Source organism: Solanum tuberosum, unplaced genomic scaffold (genome assembly GCF_000226075.1).
Source record: "Solanum tuberosum cultivar DM 1-3 516 R44 unplaced genomic scaffold, SolTub_3.0 scf00538, whole genome shotgun sequence".
Lineage (NCBI taxonomy): Eukaryota > Viridiplantae > Streptophyta > Magnoliopsida > Solanales > Solanaceae > Solanum > Solanum tuberosum.
In genome coordinates this window covers 35770-56691 of record NW_006239455.1, presented here as the reverse complement: position 1 = coordinate 56691, position 20922 = coordinate 35770, and the positions used below count along the sequence as shown (strand labels likewise).

General features: G+C 38.9%; 1 protein-coding gene across 1 annotated transcript in view; it reads left to right on the top strand.

Annotated features, from left to right (window-relative positions):
- LOC102589104 (uncharacterized) overlaps positions 1-20922 on the top strand; it is a 29204-nt gene that overhangs the window by 6473 nt on the left and 1809 nt on the right. The window contains exons 7-10 of the mRNA XM_006365126.2: positions 7031-7237; positions 15451-15683; positions 16855-16933; positions 17009-17146. Of these exons, the coding sequence (XP_006365188.1) occupies positions 7031-7237; positions 15451-15683; positions 16855-16933; positions 17009-17146 (657 nt within the window). The remainder of the gene's footprint in view (positions 1-7030; positions 7238-15450; positions 15684-16854; positions 16934-17008; positions 17147-20922) is intronic.

Genomic DNA, 20922 nt, shown 5'->3' with positions numbered 1-20922 from the left:
TCACTTTAAGGGGAAAATATGTGAGGGGCACGAGAACTTAAATGAAGGGGACAAAGGAGAGTTTGACTAGCCTTAAAACATTAGTGACACAATGTCTCAAAGCTTTCAGTGCTTGGGAATCAGCGTCAATGGAGAACAAAATTGAGCCAACATCAAATTCTGAGCAAAGAGAGAACTTCGACAAGCAACAGAACGCAACAATCCAAAGTAGAGTTGATAGTAGCCTAGGAAACCAATTACAAGAGGCAGGGGAAAGCTCGAAGCTGCCTGGAGATGTTGATGATGAACAGTGCTTGCAAATACAACAGATTCTCATGATGTTGAACCAGTGTATACGAATATGCCTGAGATTCGACAAGACGTAGGAGGTGAGGCATCGCAATGGATTAATGCTCATATCATGAAACTCAGTGCCAATTATGGGGTGGCTTTCACAATTACAAGAGGCAGAGGAAAGCTCAAAGCTGCCAGAAGATATTGATGTTGAACAGTGCTTGCAAATACAACAGATTCATGATGTTGAACCAGTGTCTATGAATATGCCTGAGGTCCAACAAGACGTAGGGGGTGAGGCATCGCAATGGATTAATGCTCACATCATGGAACTCAATGCCAATTATGGGGTGGCTTTCGAAGGTTTTAGGGATGAAACACATGCCCTATTGATGAGAATAGATGAAAGAAAGGCAGCACTAGAGAACAAGAAATCAGAAAACTCAACTGCCACTCCCAAAAATAGGGGAATCGGAAAATATGTGCAAAAAAAATTACAATCCTGTCTGAATCAGCAAGTGGAGGGATCCAGGACAAAAGGGAGAGTTTTAAATTTGACCTTTAAATGAAGATCAAATTACTTTCAAGGAATGTAAGGGGGATTAACAATATTTCCACAAGAAATCTTGTTAGGAGTGCTATGCTCAAGTGGAAGGCAGATGTTTACTGCCTTCAAGAAACAAAGGTAAATAAGGAAGTGGATAGTCTTGCCAAACAACTATGGCCCAGCAGGTGGATGCGATGTGGGTATATGGAAGCCGATGGAAGTAAGGGGGGGATCCTAATTTTGTGGGATTGCAGAGTAAGGAAAGGTAGCCTAGTAGAGATAGGACAATTTTCAATTACCTATAAATTTGATGCAATGCAGGATTCCTTCAGCTAGTTTCTTACCGGTGTGTATTCCCCTCACATCAGAAGTGAGAAGCTAGAGTGCTGGGAAGAGGTGACAACAGTTCGACTCTGTGAAGGACCTTGGGTGGCATGTGGGGACTTCAACACGGTCAGAACCATGGCAGAAAGGAGAGGTTGTAGCAGAATCACTAATGTGATGGCTGATTTTTCCAAGTGGATTGATGAGATGGAATTGCATTATCCTTATTTGTGCGGGGGGAATTTCACCTGGTTTTGAGGGCCAAATCACCACAATGTTGCTCGATTAGATAGATTCCTCTACTCTGTAGAATGGGAGGAGTTCTTCAAGAACATTAAACAAATGGTTATGCCTAGAGTGACTTCGGACCACTGTCCTATTTTGCTGCAATGTGGTGACTGGGAAAAACAGAGACCCTACTTCAAGTTCAAAAATTGGTGGCTCGAGATAGACGGTTTTCGGGAACTAGTGCATAAATGGTGGAATGAATTTGAAGTGATAGGAAGCCCTGATTACGTTTTAAGTCTGAAGTTAAGGATGCTGAAGAAAAAAATCACAGAATGGAGCAAATTAGCTTGTGGCGGACTGGATATTAAGAAGAGAAACCTTCTAGCTGAGTTGGCTGACATTGATTTGGTTCAGGATACTAGGGCTCTAAATGAAGACGAAATGATTGTTAGAGCAACTGTCTTGGTTGGCACTGACAAAAAATGAGGAAGCTAGATGGAGACAAAAATCTAGAGTTCTATGGCTAAAACAGGGTGACAACAACACAAATTTTTTCCAAAGGATGGCAACGACACACAAGAGATATAATGCTATCGACAAACTGGTAATCAGGGGGGAGGAAATCAAAGACCCAGACCAAATCAAAGTGAGCATGATTGAGTTCTACAAGAACTTATACTCTGAATCAGAAGGCTGGAGGCCTGCTTTTGGGAGTGCTAACTGTCCTAGAATCTCCTAGGAAGATCAAGAGTGGCTACAAAGGCCATTCACTGAAGTTGAGGTATTGCGTATTATCAAACAGTGTGATGGTGACAAAGCTCCGGGTCCAGACGGCTTTACAATGTGTTTCTTCAAGGAATGTTGGGGGACCTTGAAAGAGGACCTAATGAAGACAATACAAAATTTTCATCAAAATGAGTTTTTTGAGAAGTCATTCAATGATATGTTTTTAGCACTTATTCCTAAGAAGCAGGGAGCAGAAGAGTTGAAAGACTTCCGACCAATAAGTCTAATTGGTGGAGTCTACAAAATTATAGTCTAATTGGTGGAGTCTACAAAATTATAGCCAAGCTCATTACTGAGAGAATGAGGAAGGTTATGGGGACTCTGGTTGATGAACACCAAATGGCCTTCCTGAAGGGCAACACTTCTGACAAATGAGTTGGTAGACTCAAGGGTGAAGCAAAATGTACCAGGAGTGCTATGCAAGCTTGACATTGAGAAGGCTTACGACCACGTAAATTGGGTTTTCCTTCTCAAAATATTGAGAGATATGGGGTTTGGCAACAAATGGATTAACTGGATCAGTTTTTGTATCTCCACTGAAATTTTCACTCATAATCAATGGCAGTCCAGAAGGCTTTTTCCAATCACAGAGAGGGCTCAGACAAGGTGACCCCATGTCACCTTTTCTGTTCATCCTAGCAATGGAGGGCCTGAACTTCATGATCAGGAGAGCAAGGGAGAATTGATGGATTAGAGGTTTTTGTGCTAACAGAAATATGGGTAATGCTATGGAGATATCTGATCTACTTTATGCAGATGACTCCCTAGTTTTTTGTGAAGCTGAAGTTACACAAATAAGGCATTTGAGAGCTATCCTAACCATTTTTGAAGGCATTTCAGGGCTCCATGTTAATTGACAAAAAAGTTCTCTACCCAGTCAACCAAGTGCCTAAAATGCAGATCCTAGCAGAGAACCTAGGGTGTCAAGTGGCTTCCCTACCTACTAAATACCTAGGTATGCCTCTCGGAGCTAAGAATAAGGAGCTGGAAGTGTGGAATGAGATTTTGCAAAGAAGTGGGAGGAAACTAGCAAAATGGAAAAGTCAATATCTGTCTTTGGGCGGCAGACTAACTCTTATAAAATTAGTCATGGATGACCAACCTACTTATATGATGAGTCTGTTCCCTCTACCAGTCAGCATAGAGAAAAAAATCAACAAGGCAAGAAGAGTATTTCTATGGCAGGGCAACAAAGAGAAGAAGGGGTACAATCTAGTCAAATGGGATAAGGTGACCCTGAGCAAAGAGCAGGGTGGACTAGGCATAAAGAAGCTACGTGCACATAACAGAAGTTTACTGAAGAAATGGTTGTGGAGATTTTGTTGTGAAGATATGGCACTTTGGAGGAGATTCATTTCACAGAAATATGGGCTCCTGAATAGCTGGATGACTGAGGAGGTGACTGGTACATTTGGGTGTTTTGTGTGGAAAACAATTAGAAGACTGTGGCTCTCCTTTAGTAATAATCTGAAGTACAAAATTGGTAATGTGGAAAAGACTAATTTCTGGAACGAATTGTGGATTGGGGAAGAAAACCTGAAGACTACCTTCCCCGATATGAGCTTGCAATAGATGGACAAAGTGGCACAAGTATGGAGTCCTCAAGGGTGGAACTTGATTTTTAGAAGGGCCTTAAATGACTGGGAGATAAACAGAATGGCTGAATTGCTGCAAGTCCTAAATTTTTTCCTAGGAGTAAATGCAGGTCCTGATATGCCAGTTTGGAAATTGCACAACAAGGGGTCCTTTACAGTGAAATCATGCTACTGGAGACTGAGACTGAATTACAGTTGCACAATGAAAAACTATCTGGCCATGGAAACTGGTCTGGAAGGTTAAAATCCCTCTCAAAGTTTCATGCTTCATCTGACTGGTGATCAGGAGAGCCTGTTTAACCCACGAAGTACTACAGAGAAGAGGTGTACAGATTTGCTCAAGGTGTTTTATGTGTGAGAAAGAGACAGAGATAAATAGTCACTTGTTCTTGCACTGCCGAACAACTGCAAATCTGTGGAACATGTTCTTTTGTATTGTCAGAAATATAGGAAAAGAAATTATTGAATTGTGTTGTTGTGTCTACATTATTACATTGAGACCTATTTATAGACACTAGAATACAATCCTTTACCAAGTAGGATACTGTTTACTATTCCTATTTCTATTTGTATTCCTATTCCTATTCTAAATAGGATTGTATAAACCTATTCCTATTCTAATAGGATTCTATAAACCTATTCCTATTCTAATAGGATTGTATAAACCTGTTCATGTTCTAACACTCCCCTCAAGCTAGTTCATACATTTCATGTACCTAGCTTGTTACAAATGTAATTAATACGAGGATCGATGAGGGGCTTGTTGAGATATCTACAAGTTGATTAGTCGACTTTACAAAATTGACGATCAATCTCAATGTTCTTGTCTTCTCGTGAAATACTAAATTTGATGCATAATACCGATAAAATACAGAGTGATAAAATTACAGTGTTGAACTTCCCAAACCAAACTTGCAAAGAGTGTTTCAGACCATAGAGTGACTCGCATAATCGACATACATGGCTACTAAACTCCCCCTGAGTAACAAAGTGATCAAAATCTAGTATGAAGTATATCGACCGTGTTGGAATCAATAGATGAGTCGATATTAAACAAGAAAGTCACCGAAAAATTGGTCGGAACATGCTCATACACCGGAGTATTAGATTTGTTGGCTGAAAGTGGTCTTAATCTAAGAAATAAAATTATATGGGTTGGGTTGGAATGATGGCACGACCCAACTAGAAAATAGAAATTATATAGGAAAGGTCGGATTGATGGCACGACCATATTAAAAAAGAGAAATAATATGGGTAGGGTCGGAATGATGGCACGATCCTACTGAAAAGGAGAAATTATATGGGTAGGGTCGGAATGATGGCACAACCCTACGCAAATCAAATTTGAGGAGTCACCGGAAAGATGAATGGAACTATGCAAATCAAATTTGAGGAGTCACCGAAAAGACACACGGTGCTATGCAACTCAAATTTGAGAAAGTAGTTCGGAAAAATCCATGGTACTACGCAAATTAAATATGAAAAGTAGTTCGGAGAGATGCATGGTGCTACGTAAATTAGATACGCAAAAAAAGGTAGTCACCGGAAGGATGGCACAGTGCTACATAAATTAAATATGAAAAAAGTTATCACCGGAAAGATCGCACGGTGCTACACATATAGGATATTAAAAAAGTAGTCACCGGAATGATGACACAGTGCTACACAAATCAGATATAAGAAAGTAGTCACCGGAATGATGGCACGGTGCTACACAAATTAATTATGAAAAAGTAGTCACTGGAATGATGGCACGGTGCTACATAAATTAATTATGAATAAGTAGTCACCGGAAAGATGGCACGGTGCTACACAAATTAAATATGAAAAAGTAGTCACCGGAAAGATGACACAGTGCTACAAGTTTTGCTAACATAATTGTTGGCCAGACGGGCTACATATATGGGTAATAGCCGCCCGCCGGTAGCGGAAGCTCTTTGATTGTTTACCAAGATCGTAGATGCTCTGATATCATGTGAGAAATATAGGAAAAGAAATTATTGAATTGTGTTGTTGTGTCTACATTATTACATTGAGACCTATTTATAGACACTAGAATACAATCCTTTACCTAGTAGGATACTATTTACTATTCCTATTTCTATTTGTATTCCTATTCCTATTCTAAATAGGATTGCATAAACCTATTCCTATTCTAATAGGATTGTATAAACCTATTCCTATTCTAATAGGATTGTATAAACCTATTCCTATTCTAATAGGATTGTATAAACCTATTCCTATTCTAATAGGATTGTATAAACCTGTTCATGTTCTAACATGTATACTAGGCATAGATTGGGTGATGCCCAGAACCTCCTTTGATTTGCTGAAAAATTGGGAAGGAGTGGGGAGAAGAGGGTCACAAGAAGACTGGTGGAAGAGCATTCCAGCATGCATTTGGTGGACATTATGGAGAGAAAGAAATGAAAGAGGTCATGATGGAATAGCCAGCAGTTCTCAGAATATCATGATGAGGAGCCTTAGTCTTTTGTATTTTTGGTGTAAACAGGATATAGTGGGGGAGATAGATAGTTTAGTTGATTTCATAGGACAATTGTAAAGTTTCATGTCTAGTTGTTGGTCTTGATGATACCCCCGGGTTTGTAAATCCCACCCCATCAATTTTCACCTGACGGGCCTTTTGGTGTGAATATACAGTTACCATCATCAAAAAAAAAACCAGTCTATATCTACTTTGAATTACTTATTCCTTATGGTCTGCGTCTACTATGAAATTGTAAAGTTGCTCCATTATGATTGTAATGGTGTCATTTGGTGTCGTGCAAGCAGTGATATCCTCTAGATTCAAGTAGGGTGTTATGACTAGTTTTTTCTAGGTTCTACCCTAAGGGAACACAGTCAGCTGAGTTTCTTCGGTCAAGTGTGATCTTGTAATGTAGCATGCAGAACTAGTCAATGGCTGCAATATGTGCTATTACCTATCCTGGAAGTATTGTGAGGCCTCATCTTGGCATCTTACTAATTTTGTTGATTAAAGACGTACAAATTGAGCCGACTATGACTCTTGTGTATAGTTGCTTCAGACTCTTGTTTGCTTCCGTATAGCCTCTGACTTGTTTGTTCATCCATTAAGGTTGAATGTTTTCCTACCTTTGTTTGACTGTTCATCTTCATTGCATTTTTCTGATTCCTGGCATATCTCAGAGCAAGTAATGCAAAATTTTGTGGTGCCACCCTGAGGAAAAAGTAATGTTAAATAATGAGAAGAACATTTTGCTTTCCATTTCAAGAATATTCGCCCTTTACTATGCAGGCAGCTGGAAATGCAGCATTTCAATCAGGAAAGCATGCAGAAGCTGTTGAGCACTATACAGCTGCAGTATCATGTAATTTTGAGTCACGACCTTTCACAGCAATCTGTTTCTGCAATCGTGCTGCTGCATACCGAGGTATGGGTCAAATTTCAGATGCCATTGCAGATTGCAGCCTGGCAATTGCCCTTGATGGGAATTATGCGAAGGTATGGTTCTAAAATGCTCTTTTTGGTGCATCTATTGAATGCAATTTCTCTCTTGGGCATACTGCATTTTCTGGGAATCTTGCCTTGAAGGGAAAACCTTTCAACTACCCTTCTTTTGTTTCCAACATAAACTCCCTCAACTGCTCAGGAAAAAATGAGAAATGGTTTCCTCTGGTAGTTTATTTATTGCATAAGAGTTGAAAGCTTATACTGTTCAAAATCATTGATATGCTTTCTGCCTTTTTTTTAGATGAAGTAAGTTGTTCAATAAAGATGCATCAAGAAGATACTGAAATTACATATGGGAACACAAAAATAAAGTTAGCTTCTGTACAAAGTCCCAAGAGCTAAAGTGAAAGAACTAACAAAGTCCCAAGAGCCGTACATAACTACTTACAATAGCAAGATTGTTCCAACAAAATAAATTAAGACGACACTTTACCTTTAGGGAATGTGTTGGAGTTGAATTTCCATCAAAACATCTGTAGTTCCTCTCACTCCAAACACACCAAAAAAATACTCGCAGAGATCTTGATCCAGATTTTCTTGATGATCCTATCAACTCTCCATGACACCAAGTTTTATAGGCATCTTTGAATCTAAAAGGCATAACCCAATTGAGTCCAAAAAGAGAGTAGAAATATTCCACAAGTAATTAGCAACTGAACAGTGAAGAAGAGGCGACTAATACTTTCTAAATTGCTTGAGAACATGTAGCACCTGTTCACAAACTGAATACTTCCTTGCTAAGGTTATCTTGAGTTAAACATGACTCATTTAGAACTGTCCAGGTGAAACAAATGATCTTTGTTGGAAGATTCGTCTTCCAGATAAGTTTCCAGGGCCAAAACTCAATGATCTGATCATTGACTGTAACCTGCTTTTACAGTATATAAACCTTCTCTTGAATCACCCCAAAGTAGTCTGTCAACTGCTTCTTCTTCAGGGATGAAATTACCAAGCCTGCACATTAAATCTAGGAGATCCGGTAATTCCCAATCATGAACATTCCTTCTCAAGTTAGATGTCCAGGTGCTGCCAGTCTATTGTCAGCAATGGTGGAATAGGTTAGGATAGTCTTCCTACAATGTAGAATTGTCAAACCATTGATCAATCAAGAAGGATGAGCTCCATTACCAAATTTGAATCAGATTCTTTGAGAGAAACTCATCCCAAAGTTTGCTAATTTGCTTGCAGGGTCCCACCCCAATTAAAGAGCTAGGAGTTTTAGTGCACAATGGTTTCCAGTTCCTCTGAGCTATACCTCTAGAGCCATTTCATCAACATACTTTTGTTATGTTTTGCAAGATCCTTGATCCCCAGACCACCTTTAAGCTTAGTTTGAATGACTTTGGCCCATTTGGCTGTGGAAATTATGATTCTGACTGTTTCCCTTCCACAGAAAGGATCTTCTGATTTTATCAAGCTGACTTAGCACCTTCCTGGGCGTTGGAAATATATACATGATGTAGGTTGGAATGTTGTCCAACATACTGTTAATCAATGCCAACCAGTTCCTATTGAAAGATACTGCAGTTGCCAAGGAACCAGCCTCCTTTTCGGGTTTCTCAATGGTCCCATTCGATACATCTGCTGACTTGAATTTAGCCTACAAAATATGTAGTAGGGGATGTGTCAATATTACAACCCATGATACCTACCAGTTGTTAGGTATAGTATTCCCTGAGCAAGTGACATTATTTACGATACTAATATGCAGCGCTGAGCTGGCTGCAAAGCTAAGCAAGGTAAGGTTGAGGTATAGCACTTGTGACCTATCTGCTTCACAAAAAATCAATGTATCATCTGCATATAGCAAATGAGATACGACCCCCTAATGATGTGCCTACCTTAAAACCTTGAGTCCGTTGCAGCTGGCTAGCTTTGTCAAGCATTTTTTGTGACACCTTCCATTGCTAAAATGAAGAGGAAGGGAGATAACAGACCCCCCCTGCTTAATACCCTTTTATGGAGAGGAGAAACTAACTGGACTACTATTTACTAAACCTCAGTATTTAATTATGGTAATACTGAACTTTATCCACCTTATTCATCTATTCCGAAAACTCATTTTCATCAACACAGAAATGAGATAAAACTAGTTGATATGGTCAAAAGCTTTCTCCACATCCAGTTTGAATAAGATACCAGAAAGACCACTTTTCAGTCTCCAATCTAGGGCTTCATTTGCAATTAAGGCTGCATCAGTCATTTTTCTATTCTTGATAAATGCATTCTGATGTCGAGAGACTAACTTGCCAAAAACTTTCTTGAGCCTTTCTGCTAGTATCTTTGCTTAAATTGTGTATACACTGCTGATGGGACCTATAAGCCTGTAGTCTCTCAATTGCACCGCTCCATTTTTCTTTGGAATAAGAACAATGAAGTAACATTGCACGATCTCACCATGTGACAATTTTGGTGAAAGTGATTAAGAGCTCCTATCACCTCTTTGATTGATATAACCTCATGACTTTTGGAAAAAAGCCATGATGAAGCCATCTGTCCAGGGCTTTTATCTGGTGCACAAGATATGATTACAGATAACACCTCGTTTTCCTCAAACATTCTTTTTAGCCAAAACTTTCTCCTCCCATGAAATATTACCAAGGTCATCAAAGTTAGGTTCAGGCCTCCCCTCCATACTTCATTCTCGGAGTAGTGTTTTTGGTAGTAGCCAAGTATCTTCCTCCTTAATTTGATCCCTGTCTTCAATTATTTCATCTAAATCATCTCCCACCTTGAGTTTATCAATAGAATTATACCCCCTGTGCTAGTTAGTTAGCAATCCTTTGGAAATATTTAGTGTTTTTGTTGCCCTCCTTTAGCCACAAGCATCTTGACTTTTACTTCCAAGATGTTTCTTCAGCCCTAGCCAACTGCTGAAGTTCCACTTTCAGGGACAAATTCTAAGTCCCTCTCCTTGAGAGGGTGCTCTGCTTTCTGTATTTTCTTTTTGGAAGAAATAAGAAGGATGTCATTAACAAAAGCATCAGTAGCCCCACACCATGCAAAGCGAAGCCCGGTATTTAAGTGGAGAAGGGTAGAGGGGCGGGCCCATTATCCACTGAGTTTAGAAGGCTGTGATTGGTCCAAAGGGCGGGTCACAGACGGATTTCTCGATTATTAAAAAAAACAAAAGCATCAGAAAGAAAATATCAGCTCTCAATATGACAAAAACAGCTACCTACAGAGATCTATGGAGCTGATAAATTCTAAGAATGAATTAACAGTAATTACAAAAGAGAGGGTAACCCAACTAAAAAGACGAACTAAACATCTAGCCTTAAAAGAAGGGACGGGAGTTGAAATGCCATCAGAACATCTTTTGTTCCATTCTTTCCATAAGCACCACAAAATACAGGCTGGAACCAGTGACCAGATCTATTTTCACGGGCTTCCCAACTTTCCAAGAGCTCAACACTCAACAGGGACTGGGTCTGGATTAGAGTTCTGAGCCTTCCATTGTGTTTGTGGTTGAAGGAGATGTTCAAGAAGATTGGAGACCAGTGCAGTGGCTTCATCGAGACGGAGGAGGAGACTTCCCTTAAGAACCATCTTCACTGGGCTAGAATAAAAGTGGTGGAGAGGGGTTTCGTATACACCATTCCGGTGTGGTGCGAGATTCCGGTCACCGTCAGAAGGGGGGAGATGGAAAAAGAAAATCAAGGTCATTACCTAGCAGGTAATGAAGGGAGACATCCCTATTTTGAGCTTATGGCAGCAGAGATTAAGGATGGGCACGTGGGAACCTTGAAGGAAGGGTTTATTTTGAGTGGGGGGGCGCACGTGGCAGAGATTTAAAAGGCAAGGGCAAAAATAATGACCTAATGGGCCACTCTAGAAGGAAAAATAAATTGGGCCCTTTTCTAGACCCTTTAATTTCAGAAAAGGCCCAAATTTATAATGACCCAGCCCAATCCCTGGACTTAGTTAACATCGAAGTACAAGCTTTTACCAAAGCTGGTACTCTCGACAAAATAAGTCAGCGGAGGAAATCAATTGAAGGGAAAGAAATTTTGCAGATAAGTGAAGATCAAGGAGTAACTACCAGTGTAAAAGATATGGAGGTGTGTCGTATGGCAAGAGAAGTCGAGCTCAACCAAGGAGCTCAAGGGGAAGACTACAATATTATAGAAGAAGAGGTAACCCCTCTGGGTATTCAATTCCAGAAGAGAACAACACTCAGGTAACCGCGCCGGTCTGGATACAACAACACATTATTCGCCTGAGTAGAGAGTTCGGGGTTGATTTCAAAGGATGTGAGGAGAAAGCGGCAGAATTATTTCAAAAAATCGACAGTAACAAGCTGGAAAATAAAGTCATCCAGAATGAGCAAAAAGTTCAGAAATGAAAAGGGCTGAATGAGCTGAAGAGTCTAGAACTGGACACCAATTTCATGAGTTATGGCACAAGAAGCAAAGGGGGATTTTTGGCTATCAAAGATCAATGAAGTTAAACATAGTTTCATGGAATGTGAGGGGGCTAAACTGTGAAAGGAGGAGAGGTTTGATAAGGAACATGCTGTTAAACTGGAAAGCTGATGTTGTTTGCTTACAAGAGACAAAACTAGAGGGGGATATTTCCAACATAGTAAAGGAGGTATGGGGCAGTAGATGGACAGACTATGTACAATTGGAGGCTAGTGGAACAAGGGGGGGGGGGGGAGTAGTGATCATATGGGACAAGATATTCTGGGAAGGGGAACTGAGTAGTGTTGGGGCATACCCTGTTTCATGTTCTCTGTCCCGAAAAGACCAAGACTTCAAATGACATTTAACGGGAGTTTATGCACCAAATGATAGAGTGGAGAGGGATGAAACCTGGTGGGAGCTAGGTGCTGCAGGGGGCTGTTTTTTGGGCCTTGGGTTTTGCGTGGGGATTTCAATACAGTCAGGTATCCAATAGAAAAAAGAGATGGCATCAGAATAAATAGATCAATGACAGAATTCTGACTTCATTGAAGACATGGAATTATTAGATATAGATTTATTTGGGGGAAAATACACTTGGAAAAAAGGGGACTAGATTGGATGCAATTTGAAAATTTCCATTAAGAGAGTGCTCCCTTGTCAAGTATCTTTCGAACTAGATATGTTCTCATTTCCCACCTTTAGAGAAGCATTGCTAAAGAAGACCTCTCATAGCTTGCTTATACCTTTCCAACTCTTCTGCCATTAGAGTTTCTGTCTTGATTAGAGCACCACCATATTTTGCTAGGGTTACCTCTTTCATAGACCAACTACCTCCTGATTGTATCTCTAGTGCCACTTCAAAATCATACACTTTCCATGTAAGGCCAAGTCTTTAATCCCTAATCCTACATATTGCTTTGGCATAGTGACTTTGGCCCAGTTCACAAGGTGGAACTTGTGCTTACTGTTGCCTTCCCAGGGGATCTTGTCAAGTTGCTTTTGCACCTTGTAAATATTATATAAACACTCAACTTTTAAGATTATTATGCTGCTCCCATAAATGCTCTATTAATGCATTATGGAGTTCATAATGACCATTTTTGTTCTTAATTGTTTTTCTGTATAGCTAAAAATTGTTCAAGTCGGAAATTTTCATCTACCACCATTTTTGTCATTGCAGTTGGAGCTTTTGAAGTATCTTGAATTGGTGCATTAAGATCACACTTTAATAGGGGCATCTCCAACCCATTCTCTATTTTGAATTTTATGCATTCTTCATAGTGAAAAAATAATTATAATTTTAAATTACATATTTAAAGTGACGAAAATTAAAAAAAAACTATATTAAAAAAAGTTAATTTGGGATAAATGTAGTATACTTTTCTTTTTTTTTGAAACCTAGGATAATCCGCAACCGCTACAACCTCTGCCACAGCCTCTGCCCTTCGGGTGAGCACTCTGTGGTGAGCACTTTGTGTGCACTGTGTAATAGCCGGCAAACCACACAGGGGATGTAAACCACACTAGGCAAATCCTATGCGACAGGCTAGACCCAGAAGGCATTGAGGGGGGATCGATCTCGGGTCATCCATGTGGATGACCACCCTCCAAACCAACTAAACCATCCCGAAGGACGTAGTATACTTTTCATTAATATATTTTTAAATGTTTTTGATTTAATTACTCGTTTAACACGTGCACTTTTCATATTTGTGATGCTTATTTTTTTTAAAACAATTATAAATAATAATAAAACTAACTTATATCTCAAATATTTTTTTTACGAAACCTCATCAATAAAAATTATAAATTAATATAATAAATATATTACTTTAGAAAATAATTACGAATATTAGAGCCTTATTAATGGTCTTATATGATTTATAATATGTTATTACAAATGTTATATAATATAGGCAAAAAGAACGAATATACCCCCGAACTTTCGTAAATGGTATGTGTATATCCCTCATTATACTTTTAGGACACCAGTATCCTTACTGTCCAAATTTTGGAGCATATATACCCTTTAAACTAACGGTGATACATGTGTCTCAATCTTAACCATCGATCTAATATTTGTTAAATTTCCTACCCAAAATTAAAAGACCCACCCAAATTAATTTAAAAACCCACCCAAATACATAATACCCACCCAAAAACATAATACCCACCCAAAAATCCCCAAATCGATTCTCTTAATTTTAGATGGTACTCCAACCCCAAAAACCCTTCTCTTTCTCATTTACCTCTTCTCCCCAAACAAATTTCAGACAAATCTAACCCTAATACTAAACCAAATCCTAATCCTAGTATCAGTACTTGTGTCAATCCTACGATGGCCTTCTTTTCTACACGAAAAGAGAAAGATTATCATATCCATTTCAGTCGTTGTTGGCCTTAAACCGTCATATGCACAAGATGTAGTGGACAAAAGAGTTAAAGGTTTAATGGTCGTCGGATAAAATCTAATACAAAGGTTGTGTGAACTGTGAAGTCTTTCAACAGTGCTTCCGGTCATGTATAATGATGGTAATGAGTAAATGATTGATTTAGTTAAAGAAAAAATTAAATGGGTCAAGAAACATATGAGGAAGTTGAGGAGAAAATGGAGGATAATTTTGGGGATGAAGATGGTTGGATGGGTCTTAGCTTCCTCTCATGAAGTTGATTTGGGTTAATATTTTTTGGTTGTGAGTATATTTGGGCGGGTTTTTAGATTAATTCGGGTGTATTTTTCAATTTTGGATAGAAGTTTAACAAATATCAGGTCGGCCGTTAAGATTGAGACACGTGTATCACCGTTAGTATAAAGGATATATATGTTCCAAAATTTGGACGGTAAGGATACTGGTGTTCTAAAAGTATAACGAAGGGTACACATACCATTTATGAAAGTTCGGAGATATATTTGTCCTTTTTCCCTATAATATTAAAATATAGAGAGGTGAATAGTTATTCTTACTTATAGAAAGGAGAATAGCAATTCTCTAAATTTGGAGAACTACTATTCATTCTCTACTTATAGAGAGGTGAATAATATAAATAGTATTAAAATAATCAAAAAGTGAAATAGAGAGGATGAATAGTAGTTCTCTAAATTTAGAGAATTACTATTCACCTCTCTATAAGTAGAGAATAGAAGTTTTTTTGGAGTTGTGGTTGGAGACCCTGTATAGAGTATAAAGAGTAAAATAGAAATGGGTTGGAGTTGGTCTAATAAGCTATTTTTGTAAGTAAGAGAAAGTTATGTTACTTTTTGTTTCAAATTTTTTGTTTGTTATTATTGTTTACTATGTGTGTTAAATTTTTACATTTGATGATTTATCAATTACAAGATCAAATTATAAAATTTCATAATCGAAGGCTTTAAATATAAATAATTTGTGAAGTACTTCTCTAGGACTTGTATCAGATGATCTCTTTTCTGCCTCTGTTTTTCTGGTTTGTACATTACTACGAAAAATATAGCCATAAGATGACTTGAATAGGAATTGTTTCCCCATATGCTTCATGAAGTTCTTTGCTGAGTAAGTTACTGGTTCAAGGATGGTACTTTTATTGTTTCTCTCATATGAACTGGCTGGTAATCACAATAGTTCTTCATGTAGTTCTAAATATTACCCATGAATGTTGCATGACTACACTCAATTATTTCTGTGATCTAGTACATTGAATTTTTTTAGTTTGGCAGCTTTTTTCTAGTTAAGAAGTGCCCATAGCAATTTTGCTAGTTAGTATTACCTGATTTTAGGGTACAGTATATCTTCAGTTAAATATCAACACAAATTACTGCAGGCACTCTCAAGACGAGCGTCTCTTTTTGAGATGATCAGAGATTATGGACAAGCAGCTTCAGATCTTCAGCGACTTGTATCCCTTCTGACAAGGCATATGGAAAATAAAGTAGGGGGATCTGGATCACATAACAAAGTGAGTTCCCTAAATGAGATTCGGCAAACACAACAAAAGCTTTCAGCCATGGAGGAAGAAGACAGAAAGGAAATCCCCTTGAATTTTTACCTCATATTGTAAGTTTCTTAATTCAGTCAAGTTATTGATTTCCAGAACTAATATTCCCTCCATCCCAATTTATGTGGTAGTGTTTGACTAGGTACAAAGTTTAAGGAAAGAAACTTTTGAAACTTATGTTCCAAAGCAAACCATAGACATTTGTGCGGTTATAAATCATCTCATTAAGGATAAAATGAGAAGTTTAAAGTTAGTTTTTTTCTAAATAAGGAAGTATGACAGTTTTTTTGGGATAGACTAAAAAGGAAAGTATGACACATTAATTGGGACAAAGGGAGTATTATTTTTGAGTGTTCATTCATTGGAACATTTAGTGGACTGCTTGAGAACATAATTTAGTATCAATGTTAAGTTTGTTGTTTCCTCTCTAGTCTCTACCTTCACAAGGTAGGGGTAAGGTTGCATACCCACCACCCTCCCCAGATGCCACTTGTGGGATTATACTGGGGTTGGCGGTATGCTGTGTTGCAAATATGTAGTTGTCTGTCTTATCTTCCTATTTTTCTGCAAATTTCTTGTAGTTCTCTTCCTATAATACAATCCTTTACCAAGTAGGATTCTATATACTATTCCTATTCTAAGTGGAATTGTATATGCTATTCTAACAGGGTAGTTGTCCAGACAGGATAACATCTACTTTGAGCAATCATCAACATGTTGGTTGTCAATCCTGTGTGATTTATGACATAATCGAAAAGTTGTCTGTTTGGGTCCTTCAGTAATAAAGTATGAGGCAGTGCTTGAGTTGATTACATGTATTTGCTCCATTCCATTTTATATGAAACGCTTTTTTTTGGTCCATTCCAAAAGTTTAAAACACCTTTTTATTTTTGGGAACTCTTTAATTTTCACATTCCCATTTTACCTTTAATGACATGCTATGATATTTAAAAATACATGATATTAAAGGTAGTTTTGGTATGGTATACATTTTTTGATGAGGTAGATTCTTTTATTAATATTGAAAAAAGCTCCCGTATACTAGAGGTATACCAGAAGCTGGAAAATCTACATCACTTTTGGTGTATATATATTAAGTTGGTCTGTCAAAAGTCTTTTCTTTCTTTTTTTAACTGTGTAGAAGATATCCCTTTGTGACTAAGAACTCATACAGGTGTATGATTATATACTATGCAATTGCTTTTCTAACAATTGATGCAACAACGACAGGGGAGTTGATCCATCTGTTGGTGCATCTGAAATTAGGAAGGCCTATAGAAAATCTGCACTCAAGCATCACCCTGATAAGGTTCTTTGAAGTCCTTTTCTATTTTATTACAGTACTTTATGGTGACTTTATCTGAACATTGTTTTGTTGATCTAGGCTGGGCAATCACTGGCTAGAAATGACAATGCGGATGATCGACTGTGGAAAGAGATAGCAGAAGAAGTTCACAAAGATGCTGACAGGCTCTTTAAAATGATAGGAGAGGCCTATGCGGTGCTTTCGGACTCTACAAAGGTATGTTTTTATTCATGGTTGTTTGCCTGAGTAATTTTTTACCTGGGTATGTTGTTGTTGATCAGAGAATGTGTGATTGCAAGAGGGTGTAAAATCACCAATTTGTTTCTAGCCCTTCTCCCGGTCTTGCGTATTCGTGGATCTTCCCTTGGGTGTAGGTTGGCATGGAATTAGGGGCTTGTAGCAAGTTTATGTAAAAAACCTGCTTGATAGTGCGTATTAATTTCAGAGTATAAAATATATTTGAAGATAGATATTTTTTGTATGCCTTATCCCATGTATCTGGTTCCTAGTATCCGGGAGACCGCCGGTGTGGAGCCTATGGAAGTTAGATGTCCTTTTACCCTTCAATGAATTTTTCCTTATTGCTGAAGTCGTCCATCTTATCTGACTGTTGTTTCGAGGAGCTTTTAAGGAAAAACATCTGCTGTAGTAGATCAGCGTATAACTTCCACCATATTAAACCGGCTTTACTTTTATTATAAAAACTAGGAGCAAATTTCCTTGTATCATATTCTACAGGTTATGCAGTAGTCTCTCGTTTGTTACTTCTCTAATGGCTCTAACCCACTGTCTTATAATCTTTCTGCTTCACTTAAACCGAATTATTGAACTCAATATTTCCGAGTAAAAATCCAAACAGTCTTAAGAGTTAAACATCAAATTAGAAGCAAAGAACTGATAGGAGAACACAGATTAGGAGACCTAAAATCTGGGTGGTGTTGGGCGAAAAAATAATCTGGAAATTGCAGAACTTGTTTGTTTGGCAAAGAAACAAAAATCCCTAAGAAGAGAGCCATCATTAAAGTAGGTTTTAGGGAAGAGGGGAAGATGTGATATGTATTCAAGTAACAAAAATGGAGTTCATGTCGGGTAGCATATTAGAAGTATGTGGGAGGGGGGGGGGAAGGTGGGTGAAGATGATTATATTCCGGTTCAGGGTAGTGCGGGAGGAATTCTAATCCTTTGGGATGATGGAAAGGTAGAGGGTATGGAGGTTACAAGCGGGAGTTCATGTTAAGGGTGTGATTAAGGAATATTAGCAATGGAATGGAGTGGGGAGGGGGAAAAGGAGACCTTTCGGGCAGAGTTAGGAGATGGAATGGAGAGGTGGGACATACCTTGGGTGCTAGGGGGAATTTTAATACTATACGATTCCCGAAGGAAAGGATTGGGTGTAGGGTGGTGTCCATGCTCATGGATGGAAGAGTTCTAAGAGTTTATTGATAGCCACTTGCTTATTGATTTGACTTTGATAGGTGCTTCTTTCACTTGGTCTAGATCGGAAGACTCTTCATCTTGATCGAGACTAGACAGATTCTTGGTGTCTACTTCTTGGGAGGAGTTTGCACCCAACGTGATCCAAGCTTCTCTTCCTCGGCTACAGATGGATCATTCCCCTGTAATGTTGGATGGTAGTAGAGGAAGACATACGAGAACTCAACTCCTTTCAGATTCGAGAATGTATGGTTACGTGTGAATGACTTTGGTGATAAAGTGGTTGATTGGTGGAGTAGTTATGAGGTGGAAGGAAGGCATTCTTTCAGGCTTGCAAAGAAGTTGAAATTGCTCAAAAAAGACATAGGGTGTGGAATAAGGAGGTATTTAGGAGGGTAAAGGTGAAAATGAGGGAGATAATGAGGTGGGGGAGTTAGAAAGAATAGAGGTGGGAGGGGAGGGAAAAGGAGAAGAAAGAAGTTTTATTAGGGGAGCCAACTTCTTTGGATTTGGCTCAAGAGACTAGTTGGAGACAAAAATCGAGGGCTTTGTGGTTGGAAGAGGGGGAATCTAACACAACTTTTTCACAGGGTAGCAATTGCAAATAAGCGGAGGAATCTGATAAGAGTCTATGGAGGTTGAGGAGAACATATGAGGTGGAGAAGGAAGTAGAGGGAGCAACTGTTCAGTTCTATGAATGATTGATTAAAGAGGAAGTGGAGTGGAGGCCAAGGTGAGTTTGAAAGGAGTCTAAATGCTTCATTCATTATCATTATTCTTAAGAAGGAATGGCTACTAGCATTGAGACATGTGCCTATTAGTCTAGTGAGAAATATCTACTAGATTATTTCTAAGGTGCTTTTCGATAGACTTAAGAGTGTTCTGAACGAGATTGTTTCTTCTTCACAAAATGCCTTTGTCAAAGGAAGGCAAATTCCGGATGCAGCTTTGGTGGCTAATGAAGTGGTAGATTCGAGGAAGAAACAAGGTGTACCGAATGTTTTGTGCAAGTTAGATCTTGAGAAGGCTTATGACCATGTAATTTGTAAGATCCTAGATTTCATTATGTTGAAGATGGGCTTTAGGGAGAAATGGAGGAAGTGGGTTAGTTTTTGCGTCTCTTCGGTGAGATATTCGGTTTTGGTAAAAGGCAATATGTGTGGTTTCTTTGGTGGTTCGAGGGGTTTGAGACAAGAAGATCCTTTTTTTTTTTTTTTTTGACAACCGAGAAATCCGTCTGTGACCCGCCCTTTGGACCAAAACAAGAAGATCCTTTTTCAACGATGCCTTTTGTCTTGGTGATGGAAGCTTTGCGCAGAATGATGGACAAAGCAATTTTAGGTGGACATATCAATGGATTCAAGGCTGCGGTTAGTGGTGTAAGTAACATGGTGGTTACTCATCTACTTTTTTCAGATGATAATTTGGTGTTTTGTGATGTAGATGGCACCTAGTTGGACTTCCTTGGGCCAATCTTAACTTGGTTCCAAGTGGTGTTGGGGCTAAAAATTAATCTTAGAAATTGCGAGATCATACCTGTTGGCGTAATAAATAACATTCACATGCTTGCACAAGTTCTGCAATGCAGGGTAGGTCTTCTCCCTACTACCTACCTTGGATTGCCTAAAGACACATCGAACAAGGATCTCAATGTTTGGGATCCGATTATTCGAAAGGTAGAGAAATGTTAGTAGGTTGGCAAAAAAGATACTTGTCCAAAAGAGGCTAGGAAGTGTTTATTAAGAACACTTTATCGAGTATTCCTATATACTGCATGTCCCTGTTCAACACTCCTACAATTGTGATTGGGAAGATGGAAGGTTGCAAAGAAATTTTCACTGGGATGCGGCGGACGGCGCAAAGAAGTTTCACTTAGTTTGTTGGGAAACCATGACATCTCCTAAATAGTGGGGATGACTTGGGGTTAAGGACTTGAAGGTCTTTAACATAGCACTCTAGGGTAAATCATTGTGGAGATTTGGGATGAAGGAAGAAGCTTTATGGAGAGGGGTGATAGCGGATAAATAAGGAGAGATGGAAGGGGGATGGAAAACAAATGAGATCACGATGCCTTTCGAGTGTGGTGTGTGGAGGAATATCATGAAGGGGTGGGATGCCTTTAATACTCATATTGTTTTCAAAGTTGGGAAGGGAGCAGGGTTTGTTTTTGGGGGCAAAAGTGGTGTGAAGGTTTGGTGCTTAAGGATGAATTCCCGGCATTGTATATGGTCTCTTGCCAAAGAGAATTGTCTGCTCAGCAAGCTAGGCGAACTCATGGGGATGTGACCTTATGACATTTAAGGTTTAAGAGGACTTTCTGAGATTGGGAGGTGACCAAGATTTAGAGATTGCCAGGTTTTACTTCAAAAGCAATGCAAGCCAGTCGACAAACCCGGTGCTTTGTGTTGGGAGTTGGGGAATAACAAAGTGTTCTCCGTTAAGTCATTCTATGAGAAGCTGCTGGTTAGGGAAGATGATAGTTTTCCATTTGTATTGGTCTGGATACTGAAGGTGCCGAGGAAGGTGTGCTTCTTCACGTGGTTGGCTACTAGAGGAGT